Source organism: Arachis duranensis, chromosome 8, assembly GCF_000817695.3.
Source record: "Arachis duranensis cultivar V14167 chromosome 8, aradu.V14167.gnm2.J7QH, whole genome shotgun sequence".
In the NCBI taxonomy this organism is placed as follows: domain Eukaryota; kingdom Viridiplantae; phylum Streptophyta; class Magnoliopsida; order Fabales; family Fabaceae; genus Arachis; species Arachis duranensis.
This window is the reverse complement of record NC_029779.3, coordinates 3,295,403-3,318,431: the sequence shown is the minus strand read 5'-3', so window position 1 is coordinate 3,318,431 and position 23,029 is coordinate 3,295,403. Positions and strand designations below refer to the sequence as shown.

General features: G+C 35.1%; 4 protein-coding genes across 5 annotated transcripts; 3 read left to right on the top strand and 1 right to left on the bottom strand.

Moving 5' to 3' along the window:
* The first annotated feature begins 776 nt into the window (after positions 1–776).
* LOC107460217 (lysine histidine transporter-like 8) lies at positions 777–4,286 on the top strand. The gene is made up of 5 exons (XM_016078552.3): positions 777–1,444; positions 1,655–1,788; positions 2,776–3,203; positions 3,422–3,553; positions 3,668–4,286. Exons 1-5 carry the CDS (start codon positions 1,086–1,088, stop codon positions 4,154–4,156), a joined length of 1,542 nt encoding a protein of 513 aa, XP_015934038.2. The 5' UTR covers positions 777–1,085; the 3' UTR covers positions 4,157–4,286.
* A 279-nt stretch (positions 4,287–4,565) lies between these two features.
* On the bottom strand, positions 4,566–6,550 carry LOC107460219 (uncharacterized). The gene is made up of 2 exons (XM_016078558.3): positions 6,179–6,550; positions 4,566–5,119 (listed from the first exon to the last, which is right to left on the bottom strand). Exons 1-2 carry the CDS (start codon positions 6,484–6,486, stop codon positions 4,912–4,914), a joined length of 516 nt encoding a protein of 171 aa, XP_015934044.1. The 5' UTR covers positions 6,487–6,550; the 3' UTR covers positions 4,566–4,911.
* A 76-nt stretch (positions 6,551–6,626) lies between these two features.
* Positions 6,627–8,116, top strand: LOC107460220 (uncharacterized). 2 transcript variants are annotated; one of them, XM_052252694.1, is made up of 2 exons: positions 6,627–7,025; positions 7,394–8,116. In XM_052252694.1, the coding sequence occupies exon 1, from the start codon at positions 6,698–6,700 to the stop codon at positions 7,013–7,015; it is 318 nt and encodes a 105-aa protein (XP_052108654.1). In that variant the 5' UTR covers positions 6,627–6,697; the 3' UTR covers positions 7,016–7,025; positions 7,394–8,116. The 2 variants fall into 2 exon arrangements, with proteins under 2 accessions (XP_052108654.1, XP_015934046.1); XM_016078560.3 differs by lacking the exon at positions 7,394–8,116 and adding an exon at positions 7,151–7,297.
* A 2,960-nt stretch (positions 8,117–11,076) lies between these two features.
* On the top strand, positions 11,077–16,060 carry LOC107460187 (L-ascorbate oxidase homolog). Its single transcript, XM_021130041.2, has 9 exons — positions 11,077–11,115; positions 11,200–11,346; positions 11,448–11,557; positions 12,616–12,886; positions 14,004–14,106; positions 14,198–14,543; positions 14,837–15,202; positions 15,308–15,386; positions 15,520–16,060. The coding sequence occupies exons 1-9, from the start codon at positions 11,077–11,079 to the stop codon at positions 15,730–15,732; spliced, it is 1,674 nt and encodes a 557-aa protein (XP_020985700.1). The 3' UTR covers positions 15,733–16,060.
* The last annotated feature ends 6,969 nt before the right edge of the window (positions 16,061–23,029 follow it).

Below are 23,029 nucleotides of genomic sequence, written 5' to 3'. Positions count from 1 at the left end.
ATAGAAATTTCGGTCTATATGGTGGCTTTTTAATTCTAAACTCAAATAATAAAGGGTAAGAAATATCTTTGGTACTCTTGCATTGAATAAATTTGGGGATATTAATTAAATATTATGAGCTATTTTTTCCCAACAATAATCGACTGAATTTTTTCCCCTTAAATCTCTTTCTTTTTTTTATGTATAATAGCAACCATAATCCTTCAATTATTTCTTTTGTTGTTATGTTAGTCACAATCGCTTAAAAGAGCCTTTGGTTTAGTTTGTATGTTTATTTTTTATTTTTATTTTTATTTTTATTGTAAGTGTAAACAAAACATTAAATTAAAAAAATCAAGATTTCATTGTTTTTACAATTTTTTATACAAAATTTTTAAAACAAAAATATTAAAATTAAAAAGAAAAATAAAAAGAATACAAACCTAACTCACCTTTAGCCATTGTCATTTGTCGTTCCACTATTTTCAGTATTTTGTAATAAGTTTTAGAACATATCCCATGCTTTATTTCAATTTAATTTTATTTTAGGTTTTACAAAATATTATATTAGTATTTGTGAAACACACGTCATAAAAAATGATTTGAAAATAAAGACAAGATTTATCACTTTAATATTTAATTTTAATTTATTTTAAATTTATATAAGCTGACAAAATTTAATTAGTTCTTCAATAAAGTAAAATCATCTTTCCAAAGTAAGATCGATCTTATTTCATCCATCATGTTTAAAGCAAAATAAAATTTAAAATCATTTCACTTCATGGACATATCATATTTGAAACTCCATAAATGCTCTCCTTGGAGGAGTTGCTCTATGGACTTCAAAAGAAAGCGCACCCACTTTAGGCCTTCATCAACCTTAGTGGAATTGTCAAAGATTCATTCAACATGCTCAACAACCAAAGAAAGACTTATGTTATATGAGTAGCAGTCATCAGAAGACGGAATGAAAAGAATATGCGACATGCATGGGACACTTATTGATCCCTTTACTTGAACTATATATATATGTAGGAGAGTAAGCCAACACAAATAATACTCCAACAACCAGTAAAAAAAATTGGCAATCATTAACCACTATATATATGGAGGAGGAAGTTGTTGAAGTGATGAAGAAGAGTAGCAGAGCCTCTCCGGCCATGTCTTCTACTACTCATGTGCATTCTCCATCCATGGTGGATTCGGCACCCAAAACTCCTAAAAGCCCGTTTGCAACTCGTTTTATGAACACTCCCTTGGCCAGCCCCATGAAGAAGGCCTTTGAAAACATACACGGTTACTTGGAAGAAGTTGGGCGCTTCACTAAGCTTGACCATCAAGATGCCTGGCTTCCTATCACCGAGTCGAGAAAGGGAAACGCATACTATGCTGCGTTTCACATTCTCAGCTCGGGAATTGGATTCCAGGCCCTTGTTCTTCCCTTGGCCTTCACTAATCTAGGATGGTGGGTTTTCATGTTACCTTATAAATTTCTGCTGTGGTTATTTATATTGTAAATACCGTTAAAAAAAAAGGAAAAAACTACATAACCAATAAAACTCTTAATGATTATGATCCATTTAAATGAATGTAAGAAACACATTTGTTGCATATTTCCGTGATATAATAGTACTGTGAACAACAATTTAAGACAGTGTCGTATATGTTGATGCAGGATTTGGGGAATCATATGTTTGTGTGGGGCTTTCATGTGGCAGCTCTACACGCTATGGTTACTAATTCAGCTCCACGAATCGGAGAGTGGGGTGCGCCATAGCAGGTACCTCAAGCTTGCAATGGCAGCATTTGGTAAGCACTAAGCACAGTTATATTAGCTTTTTAGCGCACTAAATTTTATTTAATTTATTATTTATTCTCGAGTTGTAAAGGGTTGGCAATGGGTAAGGTTGGTAGGATTTAGACTCTATTCTAATCCTATTTGAGGGTTGAAAATTTTTTTAAAATTTTACCCTATCTTACCGATGGTTGAGAATTTCTCAACCCTAACCCTACCCGCACCTTAAAGTTTTAAATTCTATCCTACCCGATCCTATCGGTAGAAAAATAAAAAATTTTAACAAAATATAAAATTCAATCATTCTAAATTTCATACATATTAATAAAATAAAAAATAAAAAATTCAGTTCAAATTAAAATTAAAAATATAAAATCTTAAAAAAATTTAACATAAAATTACAAATAATATGATTATCAACTAATTTAGTGGTTACTTCAAGTTTTTATAAGAAAAATATTGTGGGTTCAACGCTCATTTTCTTCACTACATACATAACTTTTACATATATATTATATAATATATTAGGAGTGCAGATAGGATAGGGTAGGATAGAGTATACCCTAAACCTGTACCCTACCCTACCCGCAAGCGAACTCACACTGCACCCTATCCGAACGGATTGGTCCGAGTTGAGTACCCGTAGGTAGGGTATAGATTTCCAGTCCTAAGTTGTAGTCTTGTAGATCTTTGTTAAGTACCTTTATATAATATACTTGAAACTATAAACTTTTATTTTATTTTTTTATCAGTCATATATAGTTGAACCTTTTTCTCTTCTTGAAGAAAAAAGAGTTTTGTTGTGGTATTTAATTATCCGTACATCTATTTAAAACTCTGCAAGTAAGGGGTACTTTAGCATCTACCAAAGTTCATTATAACAAGTATTATTTTGAATAAAATTTCAGGAGTAATAATGCAATATTTAATGGCTTGTACTCAATTATATAAACTGTTCAGATTAAATGACACACATGTTGATGTTATGAACGAAATTGCAGGAGAGAAGCTAGGAAAATTGCTGGCACTGTTCCCAATCATGTACCTATCGGGTGGGACGTGTGTGACCCTCATCATGATCGGAGGTGGCACCGTGAAGATATTCTTTCAGATTGTGTGTGGAGAGGGATGCACCCTAAGCCCACTCAGCACCACAGAGTGGTATTTGGTGTTTACTTGCACGGCCATTTTGCTTGCTCAACTTCCCAACCTCAATTCAATTGCAGGGGTTTCACTTATTGGAGCCATCACTGCTGTGGCTTATTGTGCTCTCATATGGATTGTATCTATGGTCAAAGGCACCCTCCCTCATGTATCCTATGATCCACCAAAGGGTCCATCAGAGTTCACTAGCACTTTTTGTGTGTGCAATGCTCTTGGCATTATAGCATTTGCTTTCAGGGGTCACAATCTTGTATTAGAAATACAGGTAATGTTTAAAAGAACATACCTTCTCCGTTTGTTAAATATCAAGATCGCTACTGACATGTAAATGTTTTCTTGTTAAGATAATAACTAAAATGTTGACACGTGTTATGTTAAGTAGTTTACTCAAATATGTCAACCCATCTAATAATTCTCACTATCATCTTCATATTAAGACATTTTTCATGCGATACAGAGTACAATTAAGTGTCATTGTTGCAGGGGACAATGCCTTCGGATGCTCAACAACCTTCCCGTTTGGCCATGTGGAGAGGTTGCATGTTTGCCTATCTAATAATTGCCTTATGTTTGTTTCCCCTTGCCATCGGAGGTTATTGGGCTTACGGAAATTCAGTAAGTTGCATCCTACAATCTCATTCAATAATAATAGCTCATGTTTCCAATGACTGGCTTAACAATAGACCAATAGCTAAAATAAATAAATGATGGCGTGATCTTTGAAATCAGATACCTCCCGACCAAGGGATGTTGAGTGCCTTGTACAAGTTCCACCAACATGATACATCAAAGTTGATCATCGCTTTGACAAGCTTGCTGGTTGTCATCAACAGCCTCAGTTCCTTCCAAATCTATGCAATGCCAGTGTTTGACAATTTGGAATCAAGGTACACAATCATAAAGAACAGGCCTTGCCCCAGGTGGCTAAGAATGGCCTTGAGGGGATTCTTTGGATGCTTCGCCTTTTTCATCGCCGTAGCTTTACCCTTTCTGCGAAGTTTGGCAGGTCTTATCGGAGGCATTGCCCTGCCTATAACACTAGCTTACCCCTGTTTCATGTGGGTAGAGATTAAGAAACCAAAGATTTATAGCATAAATTGGTGTCTAAATTGGACGCTAGGAATACTTGGTATGGTTCTTAGTGTAATGGTTGTCACAGGAGCCATTTGGAGCATAGTGGCTCAGGGAATAAAATTCCACTTCTTCAATCCACAGTAAGAACATGAAATGTACCACCTCCCAGGATGCATGGCCAAGCATGCAGAGCTAACATTTGGGATGTTCCCAATGGCCGTTACAGATAAATTTCGAGAATCATTATACAATCATGGGAAAACATCATTCCAGATGTTGGAAGTAGAATAAACTTAATATTTGGCATCGCCCTACAAATATTACATTACGAAATCACAATCTGAGACAGGTCATGAAACAGACAAGCATAATTTCACTTCTATTCTTCATATATGGCCAACAAACCAGAAATCAACCTAGCAAAGCTCCAACCTTAGTTACCTTACTGAAAAATAATACACCTCTAAAACTCAACTGTCTAGCACACATGTTGTCATTACACAAGAAATCATCTGATGGTATTTTAACTTCCAAATGTAAGACTTACAAGGGGTCAAAAGCTCAATAGTAACTTGCATTAGTAGCACTTTGTATACAGAAACGTGAAAAGAAAAATGAAATGCAAATATATAGATACTTGATGATACCCTAGCACTACTAAGTTACACCATCTCCCATAGTGATCTACATCAGCAAGTTGGATAAGCACATGTTGACACAAGATCGTCAATTATGTACTTGTTTGACTTGCTATAGGTTGAATCAAGAGTTACACAAATCCAATTATGAATATGAAGCTGAATCAATGGAAATGGTCAAGAATGGCCACGATCCCTACTCCAGGAAAAGGAGAGAAGGGACAACAGGAAACATGCCAAAGATCAAGACTTGACACCATTTTACATTGACAACGGGAGAAGCATTCTTCGTTTCTTTCTCCTTGCTAGTCTTACTTGCTTTGTAATTTTCATGCATAAAAGCAACAACACCGTAATACAAACTAATATAAAAGCAAGCCGGATGTGCTTAAAGTACAACGAGACTACTGAAAAAACCAGGAAAGCTAAAATAACAAGTTCCCATATTACAAAGACCACGACATCCACCCTGTGTCACAATAAAGAAGAAACGAAAGGCATCAATATCATCATATAATGCTATGTGGGAAAAAGAATTGCATTGGTAAACAAACAGCAATTATCCGGTTAAAAATCTCTAAAAACGCAGATATTATATGTTTTCACTTTTCAACCCACATCCTCCACACTACAACGTTTCTTAAGTGCAAAAGGTAAAACATGATTGTAGGTTTACAATTTGCAAATTGCAAATGGCTGAACAATCGTAATAAGCATTTTCGTTACATAACTCAAGCTTGCAGCTTCCTAAAAAACTGGGTAAAACTAATCTTAACTCTAGAGTCTCCTTTAGAGAACCCATATATAATCTTTCCGTATAAAGTTCACCAAAAAAAGGCAGTCCAATGCACAAGCATCCCGCATTAACACATGGTCTGTGAAGAACCGCACCCAAAGGATATATAATAGACAACCTATCCTAATAATTACATCCGTAGCAACCTACCTGGAGACAACTCAAGCGTTGCTCCAAGACTCCCCTTCATAAAGTTTACTAATCCGTACCATATTTTAGAGAAAGCCCATTTTTCAATAGCAGGCACAACCAAAACGATCCCCAAATCAAGATGTTAAATTGAACAGAAGATGGGCACGTGCCCTGTGAACAATTTGAATAAAGATTCAAATAAAAAGCCCAACTGAATTTCCCTGCATCAGCCTGATGATTTATTTTGTTATAACTTAATAATAAATTCTCCCTATCCAAATCATATTAGGAACAGTTTCCGGCGTAATCGCAACCAATTTTTTTAATTTAAAAAACATGAATTAAGGGAAAAGCAGCAAAACGCATTGGAGCTAAACAGGAAATCAGAAGATATTCAAGTAAGCGGTTGAAATAAGAAAATGACAATTGGTGTTTTGATTGCGAGTTACACCATATGTGCAATTATTGCGAGGCACAAACAACAAACAGGGAAAAAGAAAGGAGTTTTGATTATAACAGGCAAAATAATCATAATTTATAAATATATTTATTTTGAAAATTTAGAAAAGAAAAAAAAAAGAATGTTGGGTGTTGGCATACCTGGAAGAGGCGAGATTAGAAGAAGTAGAAGAGAAGAACGAGACAGAGGCCCAGTCATGCTTGGATCGAATCTGATACTCCCTTAGCTGCTCCGCCAGATTCGATCGTGTAATCATGGTACCTTCTCTCCTTCTCTCGTTCTCCTCTCTCAAAGCTCTGATTCTCTCTCTCTCTCTCTCTCTCAAACGAGAACGATGACTATGGCGACCTCCCCTTCTTTTGGTCTCCTTTTTCTCTGCAGAGCCAAAAAACTGATGGAGTTTGATTTCATTTGAGTTTAGTCGAGGGCGAACCAACCAGGCAACCATCAAGCAATCTATTTTTATTTTATTTATACTTCTCTCTCAAACAGGCCTTAGGCCCAATTAGTAACATATATTAGCCCAAAGGGATACCCAACCAAAAGGCCCAATGAGTTTGCATATTGTTATCCTCCGTGTAAGGAAGTGGCAGGGTGCAGTAGAGTGAGTTTACCAAATAAAAAACAAAAACTTGTGTCGTAAAGTGAGCTGGTTGTAGATGGCTTCCTCAGGCGGCGGCGAAGGCGTGAGGCCAACAAAGAGGCCGTTAGGGTTTATGAAGCACGCGATGGCAAGAAAGGACAGCTTCATTCAGTGGTTTGCGATGACTGGGATTCTGCTTCTGAGCATGAGATCTTTGGGTCAGAAATACCGAATCCATAGCCTTCAGGAGGAAAACTATACTCTTCAGGAGGAGCACGATTTACTCGCGGAGCGCATCAACAACATCCAGCGTGATCTGCTTCATGAAGCTTCTGAAGACTCCACTGGCGCCTTTGCTTCTCGCCTTCGTCTTCTCTTCTCCGATCACCACTGATCGCTCTTAGGTTTTCTTCTTTCTTTCCCTTTTAATTCCTTTTAGTCTCGTCATTCTTATGAACTATCTGTTACTACCTCTTATTAGCGATAATGAATGGATTGTGTTGTGCTATTGATTCATGTGTAATTTCAGTTAAGAATGAACGGAATTGCACTGTTGAAAGCTCTTCCCAATCTTGCTCTAGAGGTGTTTGTCACTTTGTCTTTAGCTGAGTATTTGTAACTTTGTGAATTGCACTAAATTATGACTAGAGACCTGAGCGGAAATTTTTAATCATAATGTGTGTGTGTGTGTGTGTATTCACGTCTAGCGATTTTATGACTCTACTATTGCTTTAGAAATCAGAACCTTATTATTGTAAACTAACTTCTATAGGGTATTCTCCCAAGTTCAGCATCTGCTTCATGGTTTGAGTTGAATGATAATGGTGGTGGTAAGGGCTAGCAAAGGTTGATCAACATCATGGTGCAGAGAATTAGAACGCATACCATGAGTTGTTTTGTTGATTATGAACCTTTCTGGGGACTTTTGAAATTTGATACGGGATGGAGCTATCTATGTGTAATCGGTAGTAAGGCTTACAAATGCCTGTAAGGGTAGAGCACAACTGGGCAATTAGGACTATGATGATGATGATTTTTGCAATTTATCTCCAAAGTTGGATGTTGGACGTTGAATTTGGACATCTATTTGGAAAATAGAAAGAGATAGAATACTGAAACAGACAACATTCTCTTTTGAGTCTAATTGTTAAAATAATGCAAGAAAAAAATAATGATAAATAAATTTTTGAGAAACAGTAAAGTGAAGACATTAACCAATCTTAGATCCCACCATTTCGAGTCTAATGTAGGGAGAAAAAATAGACCCATATAATGCATCACCCGACACTCATAATGATAAAAGGGATGCCCGGAAGTTATAATGAAAAATATTTACTTATAGCGACGAAACACTAGCAAGTTGCACCCTGCCTGTACTTTGATTAGCAATTTATTTCGAATAAAATAATTCTTTTTCATCTATATTTTCTGACCCTGTCATCTATTATTTTTCTTTATCTGGATTTTAATTTTAATTTTGATCTATATCTTATTTTACCTTCTAGCCCGCAATGTTACTTTAGCATTCTATGATTTGAACGGTGTTTGTGGTTTGTTTGATTCTGTTCAGTTGTAGCTTGCTCCGTAAAATGTAAACCACAATTGTAGGAACTTTATTTGGCATACCTTAAAAGTTTGCATCCACTCCTCACCCACATCTGTGAACAATTGACTTTGAGTGATAATGGAAACATTTAGTGGATCTGACTTTTGAGTGTAAAATGAAAAATCACAAATTAGTTGAATGTATGATATTGTGTTGACTATGAGCGCGATTGCTGGCCTGTGAATTTCTCTCGTGAAGCTATAGGAAACCTGCATTACCATATAGTTGGAATATGGAAAGGTATATTTTGTTAAAGAACAAATGGACGACGGACATGTTCTGACTTATGTTGGTGGAGAATTAGATTGAAAGCGAGTATCAAGAATGCGCCAACCAATGCATCTTAAAAATTGAAAAGTGAGTGGGAGATGCTGCAATGGCCTTCGTTATTACTATAAGATAAATTGTTGGGGGCTAGCAACTTTTTGTATTTTTGACCATCATTTGGCCAACACAAAAATTAAATTGTCATTTTACTAATTCATGTGTGCAAATTCTGAAAAATGTGGGTGCAAATTGTTTTGATTTATGGGTGCAAAATATATTAATTTGTGTGCAAAACTCTAATAAATATAAGTATAAATTATATATTTTTTGTGTGCAAAATATCTGTAAATATAAATACAAATTATTGCTGGTTAAGTGCTGAGTAAAAATGATAATATTTACTAGTCATGTATCATTGCTTTTACTCTAAAGCTCTATTATAGTCTATGGTTTATCCGTTTATATATTGGCAAAAAATGATAATATTGCTTACTCTTCGGCATGATCCTGTGGTAGATTTAACTCCTGAAACATGAGTAAATGACCAATGACGTATATTAGTTAGTTATTTAGTTGACAACAGCGATGTTTGATTAAATAACATTTAAAGATCATCATTTCGGCTATCTGGATTGGTCTATCTCTTACCCCCACTCTATTTTCAGATAAAAACAAAGCTCTTTTAATCAAGTTAAAGGACATAAATCTCTAGTCTGTATAATAAATTCGAGTAAATTTATGTAGTTGCAATATGAGGAGATTAATGAAGTCTGAGTGCGCCTTGTAGCATGTCTTTTTTTCATGTCCAAAAGCTGTAGTTGTGTAACTAAATTAGTTAAAGCTAAATTAATTTTCAAAATAATAATTGGACATTGTTTCATTTATAGATTCTTTTTTGCAATAAAGTGATAATTTACCTTGCAAAAGGAGGATTCTCATTGTCAATACGACGAATTGATAATAATCATTGTAGGTTTTGGTTAGCACTAATCTCTGCACATTTATATGATCGGTCTCCGACATGAAAAAACCAGCAGCGTGTGAATCACATTTTATTTATTTTTTTTTTTTTAACTGCTAAGATCACGTGAACCTTTACTAGCTGGGACACTTGTTTTATTTTACCATAGCACGACTGACTCCAAAAAGCAACACCTTTAACTATTGAATAATTTCTGATTTCTGATTCCATATGACAGTTGTTTTTGTAATTTTAGGCTCACACGAACCAGACAATGGATTGGCTCAAATTTTAACATTTTAATTTAGGTACATTCCTACTAAACATAAATATTACCAATTTTATTAAAATGTACTCGTTCACTTTTAGGAATAGAGTAAGAAATCTAATGCAGGAAAATTATTGTTTCTATTCTTTCTCTTTTGGGGCCATGAGTAGTCCATGACTCTTGAATCAACCTTGTCGGCTCTGTCTGAACTCTGGATGATAGTAACCCATCTTAGGAGGAAAAATGCTAACTAACCACTTGCGAGGTTAATGGAATGAGCAAGGAGATGTCACAAATCACGTAGTGGGGGCATTTGGTCTTTATTTGTGTGAGAATACATGCTATCTAGTTATTTAAAATGTGTTTAACATATAGTATATTTTATACTTATTCAAACTCATTAACACACCAAATTGATCGTATAAGTTCAAACAAAGATTTCCCTTTCAAGGTGTCTTCACCATATTAGACAACGTAAGCATTAAATGATGCATAAGATGATAAGAATATCTTATATCCTTAACTACTTGACCAACCTCTTCCGTTGGAACTTTTGGAAGTATCTCGCTAAATTTTTATGGCTACGCATTCATATTATGCTCGTATTAGTTAAATACCACTTGAAACAGCATGGCAGCCCATTATTAGATGTCTATGTTTCTGTCTATAGCTATAAGTAACAATTATGTTGGATTTGGATGACAATAAGATGAATAGACCGAGTCCGAAAATGAGATGAGGGAGGGAAACAAAAGTCCAGTTTAGAAGTTTAGACTTGAATATACAGGCGCAATTAAGGTTAACGAAGTGAAGTGGAGTCCAATTGATTCTTAAATCAAACAACCATATGTGATTATTTTCCTTAAAAAATGTGTAATTTAAAAAGCATACAGTGATCACACACGTTATTTAATTCAAAATTGACGAATCAAATTGTTTTTCTGCACTTCCATGAAGGGCGGCAATTAGAATCGGTAAGTGCGCAGTGTGTGATTCATCCAAGCCGCTCTACTGAATTCTGAATATGAACCGACTTTAGAATAATTCAAGAAGCAAAGCAACAAAGAGGGCCCTCTGCTCCTCCTCCTCACATGTGAGGGTCCTGGAAGCTGTAAACAACAAAACAAGGTACTTCACTCCTCCCCACCCACATCCACATTAGTAAGCGCAACAAAAACTAACCCATGTGGGAGACAACAGTACTAATCCTGATCCTATTTACTTAATTAACCTCCCTCTCAGGACCCCACGACCGACACTTATTTTCCATTCCTATTTTATTTTCGGTTCTAAGTCCCCCTAGATTTTCCCTCCTTTTTTTATTTTAACATTTTAAAGTTAAACACGGCTACTATGGTAGCATTACACATGCTAACATCACTCCTTCCCTCTGTACCGCACTTAAATGTGTCCCCATTCCTAATCATTTTATGACATCTCCCCTCTCTCACTCACTCACTCTCCTCCCTTTTAAAGTCTCTCCCAGCTGCTGCTTTTGGCGCCTTCCTAGTCCTATGTGTTGGTTTTTCTCTCTTTGCAGTTACCTTGGCTGAAGACCCGTACAGGTTCTTCAACTGGAATGTCACTTATGGTGATATTTACCCCCTTGGAGTTCGCCAAAGGGTACGTACTTGTCAACATTTTTGTTCTCTTAATTACGTTGCATCAATTACATTATGGATCTGATTCAATGTGATTAATTCATGAGATCAACACGTGAACAGGGAATACTTATCAATGGGCAATTTCCCGGTCCAGACATTCATTCAGTTACCAATGACAATCTCATCATCAATGTCTTCAACAGCTTGGATGAGCCTTTTCTCCTTTCCTGGTACATTTCCATTTCTCTCTGTTGAACCATTTGCCACTTTCAGCACTACCTTCCGATCTGCTCTCTCTTTTTCTTTTTTTCCGGGATCACAATACATAAAATCAAGCATAATGACGAAAGTGAAAAGGAACTACAAGCATGTGATTAGAGTGCTTTGTTAAAACAATTAATTAATTAATTAATTAATTCAGCTTTGTGTTGTGATCCTCTGACCACTAATAAGGAGTATGTCTTTATTCTCTTGTCGCTTGCACAATTCTTAGTACACTTCTCTAACACTATGAGAAGCCACCGCATTTCACACTGTGCTGGACCATTTGTTTGGACACGGATCTAGATCTGGCTCATTCACTATTGGTATTATATTATAATATTATAATAATATTCTGAAAGAGAAAGAAAAAGAAAAAAGCAAGACTTATTTAGCTATTACTTCTGGAAAGAGCAAACTAAAGTTACATGGATGATTATGGATATTAGGTGGCGCATCATCTACGACATAGACATAGACATAGACATAGACATAGACATGGAAGCCTGTTGTTATCAGCAAGCTCAAAGCTAAGTCATAATTTGGGGTAATAAGAAAGCGACCAATGTTAGTAGTAATAAAAGGAAGAATTAAGAAAGGGAAAGTTTCTAGAATTAATGTTTGAATTTCTGTGATGCAAAAGTAGGGTGAACAATAATTAAATATTATTAGGGTCCATTTCATTTCATTTCCCTTTCTCGCTTTACTGTCTTCAAGCAAGTATGGCCTATCAACTAATAAGAGTAGATCAATGTCATATAACATAAATCACATGCTTAATTTTTTTTTTTTTAAGATAAAAGAATGAGAAATGGTGGCTGTATCACTTTTTATGTACACATTTCTTTTACGGCATAAAATTTTTTTTTTCTCACTTCTAATACCAAAAGTGAAAGGTGTGCAGAGAGAAAACTGATGTATATAACATTATTCTAAAAGAATATAATTCAGGTGGAAGAAGGGAAAAAAATAATTGAATGAGTTGCATGAGAATTTCATTCCAGATTTGTATGAATTGAAAATACAGGAATGGGATCCAGCAGAGAAGGAACTCATTTGAAGATGGAGTGTTGGGAACAACATGCCCAATCCCACCAGGGAGGAACTTCACATACATTCTACAAGTGAAGGATCAGATTGGAAGCTTCTATTACTTCCCATCTCTTAATTTTCATAAAGCAGCTGGTGGTTTTGGAGGAATTAGGATCCTAAGCAGGCCTAGAATTCCAGTTCCATTCCCTGATCCAGATGGTGATTACACTGTTCTCATTGGAGATTGGTACAAATCCAACCACACTGTAAGTGTTACACTAACACTACCTGTTAATACTTCATTTCATTTTCCATCCTAGTTTAATTGAATATAGTACAATAATAGTATTACAGTGGGATGAATAACAAACATTTGACTTTTCTTGTGGGGCTTTCGTGGTTGGCAAGTGATTGATGATTGATATCCCCAACTAATTTCGCCTCACAGATATAGTAGCGCAAAAGCAAGAAATAAATGACACCATCGCCCCACCCTAAAATAAAAGACACACTAGCTCACTCTTTTCCTTTATCTGATGTGGCCTAATCGCCACCTCGCGTATTTTTAGGTGAATAGAAGTATAGAACATTCAATTCAATATTACAAAAATAAAATAAATAAATAAATAAAAAGAGAGAGAGAGAGAGAGAAGAAAACGTTACTATATGTCATCAGGGTTTACAAGTGGGCATTGCAGCTAGTACCAGCTTACTCAGCATCATAAAGAGAGACAATGGAGTAAGAAATTAGAAAAGAGTATAATAAAGAAGAAAAAGAGCAATTTACTACTAGGTAGAATCTTTAGTTTTGTTTGTATTAGTAAGTCAAGAGTGTTGAATTGGGACAACCGCCAATGGGTCCAATGAGATGGGTTTGGATCCTTGTAGTCATTAATTGCATTTGTGACTTCTAAATGCATATTAATCCTCGTGCCAAAGGGATAACCTTCATTGAGGAATGAGGATGAACCCCACCTATCCAATTACTCGCATCTTCTCCGACGAATTGGCCACGCGGTGATCTCGCTTATGCGGCGGTATCTACGTTTCGTGCAAATTGTTTTCATAATCATAATAATACTACTACAATAATGAAGACATTTCTTCAATGTTAGATCAAATTTTTCTAGTAAATGCATAGTAATATTTCTAGATCAACAGATACCGGTCGTCCACCAATTCAATACTTGAATCTTCAATACTACATATGATACTTCTTTTAAAACAAATAAATGATGCAATTAGATCTTTTTGTCTTTTTGAAGGGAGCACTTAAATAGTTAAAACTTTTGCTATTACTATATAATGACATTGGGATTTAACTTGAATAATCCTATTTGTCAGTGAATTTTGACAAAATCATTTCCTCTAATGCTAATGCAGACGTTGAAAGCTCATCTTGATAGAGGTAAGAAGTTGCCTTTACCTGATGGCATTCTCATAAATGGTCGTGGGCCTAACGGAGCATATCTCAACGTCGAACAAGGTATGCAGTTGTTCTAATAATAATAATATTGCATAGATAGAAATGAGGAGTAATTTTGATGAGGTCAATTTCAATGGTCTTGTACAAACAGGAAAGACTTACAGGCTTAGAATATCAAACGTGGGGTTGCAACATTCGCTTAACTTTCGCATACAGAACCACAAATTGAAGCTGGTAGAAGTGGAAGGAACACACAGCCTACAAACCACATACTCCTCCCTTGACGTTCATGTGGGACAATCTTATTCGGTTCTAGTTACTGCAGACCAACCAGCACATGACTATTACATTGTTGTTTCCACTCGATTCAACTACAAGATCCTCACCACCACTGGAGTTCTTCACTATAGCAATTCTGGGGGCCAAGTTTCCGGTCCAATCCCTGGTGGACCTACCATCCAAATTGATTGGTCTTTGAACCAGGCCCGCTCCATAAGGTATTACAAAAGCGTTCGAAAGACAATAAAAATCAATTCCTTAATTATATTTATTTTATTTTATATTTTTTAATTAGTGTCGGAATAATTGAGTAAAAATTTAGATGTGTAATTATAAATGTTACGTATAAATATTAAGTTCACTTTGGGTTATTTGTTTCCCTAGCATAACTTAAGGTATTACTATTCATTCTTCCATAATCTTATTCTATTAGTTTATCATTCTCTAAATTCTAGTACATATTGCTTATTGCTCACCTTGTAGTAAATGCATATGATGAACTGAATCTCAGGACTAACCTTACGGCAAGTGGACCAAGGCCGAACCCTCAAGGATCATACCATTACGGTTTGATAAACACAACCAAGACCATAATTCTGGCAAGTTCAGCTGGTCAAGTGAACCGCAAGCAGAGATATGCAATCAACAGCGTGTCCTATGTTGCTCCAGACACTCCTCTTAAACTCGCCGACTACTTCAAGATCTCGGGTGTTTTCCGTGCTGGAAGCATCTCTGACAGACCCTATGGTGGTGGCATATACCTTGATACCTCTGTATTGCAAGCTGATTATAGATCCTTCGTTGAGATTGTCTTCCAAAACAATGAGAATATTGTTCAGAGCTATCATCTTGATGGCTACTCTTTCTTTGTGGTTGGGTGAGTCATCACATTCATATATGTCTATACATATATGTTTTTCTTTAGTCTTCTGTTATTGGTCAATAATTTGTTGCCTGAAGTTATTTCAACTATAAAATGTAGTATGGATGGAGGACAGTGGACAACTGCTAGCAGGAACAGTTACAATCTTAGGGATGCAATTGCACGTTGCACAACACAGGTGAGCCAATAATTTTAACAAATAATTTTAAATTCAGAAACATTTAAGTGGTGGTTATGATTTATGAATGTTTATGCAACATGAATTAAATATACTCTAATGCAGTGTTATATTCATATTTGATTGTGAGCAGGTATATCCTTATTCATGGACGGCTATATATGTTGCACTTGACAATGTGGGAATGTGGAACTTGAGGTCTGAGTTTTGGGCACGACAATATCTTGGTCAACAGTTTTACTTGCGCGTTTACACAGATTCAACCTCAATTAGGGACGAATTTCCAGTTCCAAAGAATGCACTTCTTTGTGGTAAGGCAAGTGGAAGACACACACGTCCCCTTTGAGCTAGCAAGGATTATTTGATGGATCCATCCAAGTATCCAAGGCATTCTAGCTTTAGAATATAAAGAGTAGCTAAATTATGTGCTGCTAATTTTATTGTTTTGAGTGCTTTCACCTTTTTATGCTATGCTCTGCTGGAATGTTTGAACATGTGTAATTTTATCTTTGTATGACCCCAGCTCGAGGTCACATTCTTTCCCAGGAAAAAGAAAGAGAGAGAGAAAGAGAGAAAGAGAGAGAGAGAGAAGCTATATATTATATATTTTTATTCCCTTTGTATTATCTCGATTTTTACTAGCATTAAAAGTAAGGTTATGCAGATTGCAGCAAGTTACCATTTGCACTTTGACATTTGATTGTGTATGATTCAACTACTCAAGTCATTTTTCTGGATTTTAGAAGAGAAACCAGATTTGCTATAAAATATCCAGATTAAGATTGTCCGAAGAAAAGATGAACTCCCAAATCTTGTGTTCGGAAGTTGTATTAAAAAGATCTTTCGAATTTAAACATCAATATTAAGATTTTTAGCCAATCTTTTCAAATAAAAGGTTGACTATCCTTTATGACATATTTAATGGTTCTTGGAGGTAAAATTAACCATCTTCTTAACTTCGAATTTTGAATATCAAATAAATCAGGGAAGAGTCGCGAGAGCTTCCACGCGCGTGTCGCGCCGCTATATGCTGTCCCCTACCCAGGAGCTAGGCTCGGCCCATACAGTACCAGGGAGGAAGCCGATAGCATTAGGAAGGAGAATAAGCTTTCTTCAGGATTTGGCCCGAACTGTTCGGCAGATTCCCACGCATTACGCACCCGTTCGGCTCTTGGGAGAATGTTGATACTCTATTTCGTGTTGACTTATCAAATAGTCTTTATACCGCTAATCATGATAAGTCTACACGCCCAAGTAATGAAAGGGCTGCTGGTGCCTCGTTAAAGTTTTGTGATTATGAGAAAGAAGAAAAAGAGATAACGGAAGAAACTGGATTCCAACACAATGAGGCAGAGGTTGGTGAGGTAGGAGAAGAGTTGTAGATATAATCTTGGAAGTGGATAGGAGGCTTGGTGGTGCGCTGGCTCTAGCAAGGATGAGAGATGTGAGAGGTCTCAATAGTAAAAGGAACAAGGGAGGTACGTGGTGTATCTTGGCCAGAAGAATGAGAAGAAAGTAGTGAAGGCTGGTGTGAGTAAAGAGGCGAGGAGGCAATGCCGGTGAAAGGCGTTGAAGAGGAGATCAAAGAAGAGATAAGGATGGTCCATGGTAACACAGGGAGATGGGATTGTCGAGTTAAAAGGGGTTGGTTGAATGAGAGATCAATTGGGTGATGGGGAGGTTTCAGGTGGGTCAGCAAGGGTGGTGGTCCAATAAGAATAGAAAGTTCATGTTGTGTAGCACCATTGTTTATTAGTTGTGGACTTGCAGTGCGTGGATTAGACAAATTATTTTGGTTCGGAGAAGGTAAGATGGATTTTTTTTTTTGCCAAAAATATATTGTTCATAAAATATTATATTTTTAGATACCATGATTTTTCTTTCTTCTAAAATATAAATAATATATCCTTTAAAATCATGTTAATAACAAAAAAAAATGATATTTTGCACTCTAAAATCAAATTTAGAATGATATATTATGAGGATCACATAAACAAACAAAAATTTTAATATCATAATAATTAATCGAATTTTTTAATAAAGTTTTTCAAAGGAGTTTTAAAATTAAGAACCGAAGATGGAACTTTATTTATGAAATAAATAGCATGATGAATGCCATAAGGCTAAAAAAGAGAGAAATATTTTATTAAAACATAAGGCACAAACAACAATTAAAATATGTTGATGTTTGTATTGGACTCTCCTATTTTATTGTTGGAGAATTTCAATACAATTATGTTGATGAATAATTCTTTTGGTGAAAAAAAAAAACATTGATAAAAAATTCAGGTCCATTATTTAAAGAAATGATTTTAACTTTAGAATTAAATTAAGCTTCAACTAAAGCAATAAAATTCTTAATATATTGTGAGACTTCACTTTTTTATTTTAATAAAATAATAACCTAAGTGAAAAAGACTAAAGTCACAAATAATAGTTAAGAAATATTTACTATTATGAATTGAATTTTGATGCAAAAAAATCTTATATATTTAAATGAAATAATTAAAAATGGCATTAGCTCTATTTGAATAGCTAGAGAATGAGAGTTTTCTTTACTTTAAAAATTGATATACATCACAAACGTTATCATGATTTAAGAAAATAAAGAGATATTGCTTACGTAAAATATTGAGTCTTTGTCTAAAAATGTGTTATAATATGAAATGTCACAAAGTTGAGGGAGAGATGAAGGTAAGATGTATATAATTTATTGAGTATTTTGATAACAGTTTATTGTTGTGAAAGACTTTCTCTAGGATGTTCAACCTTGCTGTTAGCCAACCCAAACCAATCACCCTCAACCTCTTAGATTCATGTAAAGTACATGAAAATTGAGAAAAAGTGCATTAACAAAAGAGTGTGAAAGTAAGCTTAGAAATAGAAATCGAAATCAAATTAAAATAAAATTGAGGCAAATATAAGATATAAATAAAATTAAAGATGAAAAAAATTTGACAATGCCCTTATAATGTGCAACAACTTGAGATCAATTAGGCATACGAACAATTACGAGTTTAATTTTGGAGTAAGAAATAAAAAAAAGGTTTGAAATAATATGATCAGTTGCATCCGAATCAATAATTCAAACATCATTAAAAATTAAATTGTAAAGAAATTTTATTTAAGATTGAAAAAGTATGAGTGGAACAAAAGAAATGAGTATCCAAACTTGGACTTGGAAATAGTCCAATTTGAGAAGAACCATTGGCCTTTTCAATCCTATTTTCTAAAGCATTTGTTTCAGTCGATTTTAAAAGGTTTAATTACTTTATAGGTCCTATTGTTTTACTAAATTTTCAATTAGGTTCTTATACTTTTTTTTCTTTTTAATTGAATCCCTATACATTTTTTTTTAATTTAGTCCTTGTTAATGTTAAACGTTAAAAAAATGTTAGTGAATTGTGAAATTACTTGTATACCCCTAGGAGCCTAATTAAAAAAAATATAGAGACCTAATTGAAAATTTAAAAAAATTATAAATATTCAATAAAAAATATTCTTATAATCCCTATTTAATAATTCTACGACATAAAAAATATTTCTATAATCCCTTTTATTTTATCACTATCATTTTTTTCTTATTTATATACAAATTGTACAAAAAATATCGTCTCTTTATTTTTTTGACTTTCAAAATACCTTATCTTAAGAATATATATAAAAAAAGTAATGATTGAAATGAAACAGAGAAATAGTAGTAATAAGTGTAATATAAAATTCAATTTTCATCACTCAAGTATTTATTATGACCAACATAATGAAAGAACTTGCATATGGCATATGGTAACAAGAATCATTGATAGAATAATAACTAAAATTGTTTACAAAAATTGAGTTCTATATAATTCCTCAAACAAGAGAACCAATTTGGCTGACAAAAACTCAAAAACAAATATATTGAAGAAATCCCTAAAGACTGCTTACTCTAGCATAAACAGATATTCCATCTCCCTTGGATATGATCTTTGCCATTGCAACTGATGCCAAGTGACGCACAGACCGTTGACAACCAAAAGTGAGCAGGGAATACAATGCATCCTCACACTGTCTTTGCCACAACAAGAGTTTTCTCACCCATAATAGCTACAAAGACAAAGCGGTTATCTAGACTCCAAACAATCATATTTACACCACGTGGAATGTGTAGAGTTCTCTGACAAGGACCATCTCTCTGAGGTTGAGGAGGCATAGGTGGAGGTGGAACTCTCAGATGATATGCCCGAGTCCAGCGACCACTTTTCCCCTAAATGGAAAAAATTTAAAAAGCTATAATGTAGTCAACTAATCTTTGGTGATTTGGGTAACAAAGTAGCCACAACTCTCACTTTCCTTCATAAAAAGAGGAAAAAGAAAGAAAGCAACCATAAAAGGAATTACATTTGATGAATCTTACATGTGACCTGCGTGATTTAGGAATCCATATAATAGCACTCCCATCACGAGAGCAGGTAACAATATTGTCATGATTCAACCTGGAATAAAAGCCGACTAGATTATTAGATAGCAAAAGCATTGAGAACTGGGCAGAAGGCATTTTTAGCTGGAAGAAAGCATAGGAGAGGAGAGGGCCAATCTAGGAGTCAAAACATTCAAAACACTAGTTCCCGAAGATATATATACACAGCCACCTACCATGAATTCTTAAATTTGGGAAGATTTTCTCCTTTCCAATTTTCTGATGTGGAAAACCGAGATGCTACTGCACATCCACTGCAAAAAATGAAGCAAAGGGCATTAGCACACAAAAATTTTATCTATCAACCAGCATATCAGATACTGGAGCAATACAAACCTAAATTGCACATAGTTTACATCATTTTCATGCCTAGATAACACATTTATCTCGTGATTTAGCTGTTTAGTATCATCCACACTTAGTTTACAAGCATTCCAGACCTGTAAAATCTTGAAATTAGATAACAAAGTGTAAAGCTGAAAATCCATTTCAATAAATACATGATTGGTTTAATTAAAGAAAACTTAATCCCCCTCTCCCTCTTTTTTTTTCTATGGGTTCTTTTCTTCCTTTCTCTTCCTCTGCTTCTGTGAGCATTAAACATCTTGATTGTAAACTTCTCTGAAGCTACTTAATATGAAAAGCTAAACACTCATTTAGATGTTAGCACTTAACAATATGTCAGAGATAGTTGGGTACTCTTATAAATGGAAAATGATCAAACACCTCACAAGTTATTTTTACAGTAAATTTTAGTTTTGAGGCTGTCTTGTTAGCATATGATGACCATTAAAGCCTATACAATATGGAATTCAAATATATGATAGAGGAAATAAGAGATATTTTTATATTCAGACATGTATGATGTATGTATCAAGAGATATGTACCCTAGCAAGATTATCAGAGCTATCAGTGACAAAGACAGTCCCATTAGCATTACCAGTGACAAAGACAGTGCTCTGCTTCATTTGAGACATGAAAACAGGACGAAATTTGCTGAAATTAGGAGAAAAATTAACAAGAAGACAAACATGAACATCACAATGCTGGATACCTTAGGAACTCTATCCTTTGTTACATTAAGCAGCTTTTCAATAACAATTTCAACTGAACTTTCCATGGCATCTTTCTGGAAAGAATAAACAGAAAGATAGAACAACCTCTTATTATATTCCGAAAAGCCTATAAAAAAATATGTATGGTTGCATTTACCAATATAGGCAAGGGCACAATGAAACAAAGTGGAGTGCATAAAAGGGATAAGAACCTGGTTTTTTAAGCATTTCAACAAGCATTGAAAGAGCAAGCTCTCTAATTGAGGAATCTGAATCATCCAACACCTCAAGCACAACTGTCAGAATCTGATTGAAGTACTGCAATGACGATGAAACAAACATCACAAAAGACAAAAAAGAAAAATCTAATATACTATGATATGCCGCAATGGTGAAATTTTCTTAGCTTTACCTCGACTGACCCCATTCTCAAAATGTTATAATTTTTTCAAACTATTAATTAGCTCGAATTTTAATTTCTCAGGCTTGCATTCACAGTCCAAATCCCAAAATGAAAGCTTAGAATTAAAATTAAAAAAAAAAGATAAAACAAAAGTATTCATCTAATACATGTTTCCATCAGCAAGTATGAAGCTTTTTTTGGAGGAGATACATGCTAAGACCTCCAAATTACAGGTCAATGGTCCAGCAACATCAAAAAACAACTTAGTATTATTGATAACAAATCTAAAGGAAAATTTCTAAAATAAAAAAGTATATAGATTCTGAGTAAGGAAAAATAAGGTTATTTCGCCCCTACCTAAGTTCAAGATGCAAAACTTCTTCGGAAACTGTTTGCTGAATTGCGGACCTGCTGAATTAGGCTTCGACTCCATTAACTAGCAGCAGCAATTTGAAAATTTTGCTGATCTGTGGCTGGCGGTGTGCGCATTGATGAGTTTGGGGCAAGAAGGAAAGAGAAAGTTGACGTTGATTGCAACGCTATGTGGGTCTTGTGGAGAGTTCGGAATTCTGAGATATTTGAAGGAGAAAGAACCACAGCTCAAGTGATTTTTGTTACGACATCGAAGCTCCAAGATTTGTCGCTAACACTTCCAACCTTGATTCATCTTTGTTCCGTCGACTGTCGCTGGTAGTGGATGAATGGCCTTCTTCTAGTGGTGACGAGCATGGGAGGGACGCCGAGCAGAGGAGATGCCGCAAGAGGGGACCTTACGGTGGATCCAGCGGGAGCTTAAGAAGTTAGGGTTACTGGGTTAGGAGGGGTGAGTGTGGGACAAAATAATAAGGGATTTTTTGGGAATTTTAAAAATATGATAGTATCTTTGATTAGTTTTTTTTTAAATATGAGAATATTCGTTTATTTAATAGAATATTCCGTTATTTTAAACGTTTTTGTTATGGTAGGGAGTAAATTGAAAAAAATTATATGGTATAGGGACTCAATTAAAAAGAAAAAAATATAGGGACTTAATTGAAAATTTGGTGAAACTATAGGGACCTGCAGAGTAATTAAACCTTTTAAAAAACATAAAAAGGTGTTATGCTGCTGTGGAGTCAAGCCCATAAAAGCTTATGATGAATACCCTTGTGCAACCATTTCTCTTTACATTAGGGTATGTGAAGGTAAAAAAAGTGCAAATGATGTGATTGCGCTGTTGGTAGAAGAGGGGACGTGATCATAGAAGTGGAGGCAGCTTTGGTATCTTGGGTCGTCTTGTGGATAATTGTGTTTGCCATAGCAAGCATCCACCGTGTGGCCCGCATGACCACAATAGGTGCACCATTTGACAAAACTGCCATGTGTCCAGTATCGAAGGAAGGAGCAGCATGGCCCCGTTAATAGGAAGCGCATCAAGTCTTCATGGTGCAATCAAAATATGCTAGTCATCAAGGATTGCTAAGGTGAGTTGCAACTATCGTTCATGTTTAATAACCTGAGCAAAAAATTTGTTTACTGAAGGAAAAGGGTCGAGCAACAAGTGTTGACAACAAACGACAAAAAATCTTTCATCGAGTCCCTTTAGAAAGTGGGTGATAAAGTCTTGATTTTGGTATCTTTTAGTTGGACAAGCACAAACAAAAAGAGAGCATAAATTATCCAAATGCTCCCACAAAGTTTTTAGAGAAATATAAAATTATGTAACAGAAAAAATGCCTTGTTTCA

Bases quoted from the DNA above. Each gene is read 5' to 3' on its own strand.
- LOC107460219 (XM_016078558.3), bottom strand. From the start codon at position 6,486: ATGGTTGCCTGGTTGGTTCGCCCTCGACTAAACTCAAATGAAATCAAA. The intron at 5,120-6,178 runs GTATGCCAACAC...ATTGTGACACAG, and splicing joins TCTAATCTCGCCTCTTCCAG to GGTGGATGTCGTGGTCTTTG.
- LOC107460220 (XM_052252694.1), top strand. From the start codon at position 6,698: ATGGCTTCCTCAGGCGGCGGCGAAGGCGTGAGGCCAACAAAGAGGCCG.
- LOC107460187 (XM_021130041.2), top strand. From the start codon at position 11,077: ATGGTAGCATTACACATGCTAACATCACTCCTTCCCTCT. The intron at 12,887-14,003 runs GTAAGTGTTACA...ATGCTAATGCAG, and splicing joins GGTACAAATCCAACCACACT to ACGTTGAAAGCTCATCTTGA. The intron at 15,203-15,307 runs GTGAGTCATCAC...TATAAAATGTAG, and splicing joins TACTCTTTCTTTGTGGTTGG to TATGGATGGAGGACAGTGGA.
- LOC107460217 (XM_016078552.3), top strand. From the start codon at position 1,086: ATGGAGGAGGAAGTTGTTGAAGTGATGAAGAAGAGTAGCAGAGCCTCT. The intron at 1,445-1,654 runs GTGGGTTTTCAT...ATGTTGATGCAG, and splicing joins GCCTTCACTAATCTAGGATG to GATTTGGGGAATCATATGTT. The intron at 1,789-2,775 runs GTAAGCACTAAG...ACGAAATTGCAG, and splicing joins GCTTGCAATGGCAGCATTTG to GAGAGAAGCTAGGAAAATTG.